This window comes from Orycteropus afer, unplaced genomic scaffold (genome assembly GCF_000298275.1).
Source record: "Orycteropus afer afer isolate SDZICR_OR568_19922 unplaced genomic scaffold, OryAfe1.0 scaffold00407, whole genome shotgun sequence".
NCBI classification, from domain to species: domain Eukaryota; kingdom Metazoa; phylum Chordata; class Mammalia; order Tubulidentata; family Orycteropodidae; genus Orycteropus; species Orycteropus afer.
In genome coordinates, this window is record NW_006921994.1 from 702,544 (window position 1) to 706,988 (window position 4,445).

General features: G+C 43.9%; 1 protein-coding gene across 1 annotated transcript in view; it reads left to right on the forward strand.

Moving 5' to 3' along the window:
* The first annotated feature begins 644 nt into the window (after positions 1-644).
* The window catches only part of TMEM242 (transmembrane protein 242), a 37,037-nt gene continuing 33,236 nt past the window's right edge, over positions 645-4,445 (forward strand). Inside the window, exons 1-2 of the mRNA XM_007953741.2 lie at positions 645-732; positions 1,495-1,595. Of these exons, the coding sequence (XP_007951932.1) occupies positions 645-732; positions 1,495-1,595 (189 nt within the window). The remainder of the gene's footprint in view (positions 733-1,494; positions 1,596-4,445) is intronic.

The window sequence follows — 4,445 nt, forward strand, 5'->3', positions numbered from 1 at the left end:
AGGTTGAACAGACTATTTCGGTTCATCTCCTTGGCCATCCATGCGCCCTCAGTAGGCTGCCCAACGAAACTGTGGGAAGCAGGTGCATTCCCACAGGGCTGATGGACTGGTTTGCTTCAGGGATAAAGTCTGTCACTTATAACTAAAATGAGGACTGTTACGCACTTCCCACAAAAGTAGAGGAAAAACGAGGGTCTGCTTCTTAAAATTGTGGGATGTGAGCACTGGCCAAATCTTAGGACAGTGTGAGACTGGTCAGGAATCTGAACTCCAGGCCCCAAAGCGTGCTGGGTCCGGAGCCCTGGAGCAAGCTGCCTCCTGAAGTTAGGGTTGAGCAGGGTTTCAAACAAAGCATCTGAGCCCAGGATCATCACCTTGGAGCAGGCAAACGATCCTTCCCAGGAGCTGGCCTTGAAGGACCCCGTCCTGGCGCTAGGCTGGGGACTCAGGGTGCACCCCAGCATCTTCTCCTCCCCGCGGCAGTGGGACAGGTGGGAGACTGGAGGACGGGGGAAAGCGACCGTTACCCGGACCCATACGCAGGTTGCACAGGAGAAGAGGGGGCAGCGGAATCTTTCTCTCCGCCTCGCACGCGCATCCACCCGGGCCCATTTGGCGCCGGACGCAGTAGTCGATTCTCTAGCATGGAGGCGGAGGGCGCCGGTGGAGGCGCGTCAGCCTCGCGGATGGAGGCTCCAGAATCCTCGAACGACCGGCTTTTCTTGGTTAAAGGTGCGGGTGACAGAGCATGCTCGCTGGGGCCTGGCCTGCGCTGCAGCGGGCAGTACCCCCCCACACACACACACCCACCCTAGTGGGGGTGGAGGTTCCCAAGGGCGAGGGCAGGTCCTGCGAGCACCTTTCCTACCCTGGCCTCATTCCCCGGTCTCTGCAGTTTTCCTTGTGCAGCCCTCTCATTTCTAATTCCTACTGTGTTTGTTTTTCCCCCGAGAGAAACCTGATCTGCGCTACAGCGGTCAGTTCCACATCCCCCGGGGACGAGGGGACGGGACCGTCCGCCCGGTCACTGCACATGGGCCGGTACCGCAGAATGACCCCGGGTGCAGAGGTCATGCAGTCGCGCGAGATTCGCATCTGTATCGTTTACTTGAGGAGCCCTGGTGGTGCAGCGGATCAGTGCTTCTATCCACCGGTCGCTCCGCCAGAACGATGTGGCAGTCTGCTTCTGGAAAGACAGCCTTGGAAACCCTAGGGGCAGCTCTCCTCTGCCCTTCAGGGTCGCTGGGAGTCGGAATCGACTGGCCAGCAAAGGATTTCTTTCTTTCTTTTATCTCCCAACTTCTTACTTACCTTCGTTCAGCAAGAGCTGCTTAGCTATCCTTTCTTGAATTTAAAAAATCATTTTGAATGGGACTTAAATAGTGCCTGAAACTTGAACGTGCACATCTTTTAAAGTTCAGTTTTGTTTGTTTAGTTAGTTGTTTTTCATATATGTTCTTTCAACCCTCTTCCCCCGCCCCAAACTCTTGGCAGGTGGAATTTTCCTTGGTTCTGTTGCTGCAGCGGGAATGCTAGCCGGATTTGCCACAACATTATCACTGGCCAAAAAGAGAAGCCCCGAATGGTTCAATAAGGTTTGTGACGCTGAAATCCAATCCATTCATAACGTTAATGTTTACAGAAGTGGCTGCTGTTTAGCATAAGAAAATAAAGAAAATGCTGATGGCTTTCACATTGCCTTAAGAAGTAAACCTTTATATGCCTTAGCGATACAAGAAGTGTACACATTAACTAAAGTTAATAATAATAGCTTTACTCTAATCCCCATCACAACCCTAGGAAGTACGGTTATCCTCACTTACAAATCAGGGAACTGTGGCACAGATGAATTAGGTAACTTGCCCAGTGTGGCACTCTCCGTCTTTGGTTACTGCTGAGGAATAAAGATTGATCTATCTATCTTATCTATCTGCCTATTTCTTTCTTAGCAACACTGCTGTTTAAATACACTTTGGTCTACTAGCCTGGACCCTAGATATTATACAGATTCCAGTTGTCACCCAAGTGGACTTTAACCTGACGATCCTTTCAGTTGGGAGCTGGGAGCTACCTGACCTGTGCCACTGATATCGCAGGAGGGTGATAATTATCACCCTAATGTCATACTATCATTGTTTTGGCTGCCATCATGCTAGAAAACAGATTGAAAAGCAGAAATAAGGTGCTAAATAAATACCCATTGTTCTTGGCCATCTTTGACTAAACAAAGAGGAAGGTGCAAGCTAATGTCACCAGATAATCCACTCTTGAGTTTCTTTGGGTGCTCAGGATTTTTTTTTTTTTAAAAAGCCCCCGGTTTATTTCATAAAACCTCAGTCTCATAAAATGATCATGAGATTAAATGAGATAACTGTGAGTAAAACTATGCATGTTACATGTCTGTTCAGTTAAAATAATTGAAGAAGACAATATATGTGCACATACAGCTTGTCTTTCTAAAATAATTTGGTGCTCCTACTTAATGTGATAGCGTCACAAGAATTCTTCAAATAACTCTGGGTTACTTCAAGACCATTTATGTCATGAGTTGATACAAAGGGCAAGTTATCAGTCATCTTTCTGGTATAGCTACATTGCTGAGAAATTATAAAAATAAATCTTTATGTATTTATATGTCTATGTTATAAAAATACAGTCAGCTCTTCCTGTGTTGTAAAGAACACATAAGAAAATGGAACAGCAAAATGTTACCAAGTAAGAATGCTCTGAGGGGAAGTACCTAGTTTAATTTGATTTATATCATATTCATCTCAGAATTAAACTGAAGGAAAGCTAAAAACATGAGCCTTATAAGTCTTGTCACCTGCTTTCTCAAAGGGTACTGATAAATGTTTGAAGATAAGGGGTGCCTGTGCTCTCAGGCACAAAAACCAAGCCAAACTTACTGCCATCGAGTCATTGCAGACTCATAACGACCCACGTTGGGTTTCCAAGGCTAGAAATCTTTACAGAAGCAGACTGCTTCATCTTTCTTCTGCAGAGCAGCTGGTGGGTTTGAGCCGCTGACCTTTTGGTTAGCAGCCAAATGCCTTACCACTGTACCACCAAAGTACCTTGAGGCACAAAAAATATTATAAATACAGCGTTTTTATTTAGAAAATAATTTTTCTGTCTTATCTTGGGAATACTAAATACCATAACTGCAATGTGATTTGTTAAACTTTTATATGCCTGAATTTCAATTTAAACTACTAAAATAATGTAATGTGGTCGTGAGGCAAAATATAGCTTTTATTATATAAATGTCACTAGTGTGTGTAGCTATATCTGAAGATCTTTTCTCTCACGTTCATTTTTGGTCAGTCTCCCTTTTCCTGCAGCAGGTCAGCCAGCATTCATTTTGAAAATTTTGAGTAGGGTGTGTGAATGCCATGGGACTTATTTTTTACTTTTTGGTCAACGGCAGAATTATCCCCTAGAAGAAACAGCTTGTGACTATCTGTTTTCAACTAAAAACAATAGTGGTGAATTGAATCTTACCAGCTTTTTGTAAGTGATGCTATACAAATATGAAATGTGCCAGTTTGGTGGTTTTCTTAATCTAAATAATTGGGCAAAAATAAGATTTTAATCTCAATTTATGGATTATGTCTTTAAAGATTATTTTTATGCATACTTTTCATTTTCTATTTGATTTAGTAAAATGAACATGGTTTTACATACACTTTGAAATATACATATATATATATTTGCATAGGCTGTTTTTTTTGTTGTTGTTGTTGCTTGCCCCTGATAGCACTTTTTTTTTTTTTTAACCGTGATTTGGGTGAAAGTTTACAGTGCAAATTCACTTTCCATAGAGCAGTTCACATATACTTCGTCTACATGACATTAACTACAATTTACCACAATGCAACAATTCCCCTCCCACTTCCTCCCCATAGTTACCTCTTCCCTGTGTCCTTCTCTCCATCCACTCCTGTCCCCTGAGCTGTCTCCCTGTATATACACAGCCCTTCTATTCTCCCATGATTGTTCTCTCCAGGGAGTGTATCTACCTAATATAAATGTTCACCTCATATGCTTGTCTTTTGTTTGGCTGGAAGCCACAGGAGTGGGTTTAATTCCAGACCTGAAGGGCAGCTAGGGACCATAGTCTCAGTGGTTCCATCAGGTTCTATCAGACCAGCAAACTTCAACCCTTTTTTCCCCCCAATTATTTTGAGTTTTGTTCCACATTGTTCACCCACTCTATCCAGGATCTCCTACATAGATCTGCCTTCAAGTGGTTGACAGTGGTTGCCAGGCACCATCTAGTTCTTCTGGTCTCATAAGTCATCTAGGCTGAGGATTACATGGTGTACCAGTCGCTTGGACTAATGCTTCCATGAATCTTTGGTTTCCTTCATTCTTCTTTGCTCTGGATGAGGAGAGACCCATTGTTGCATCTAGATGGCTGCTTGCAAGCTTTTAAGATCCCAGTC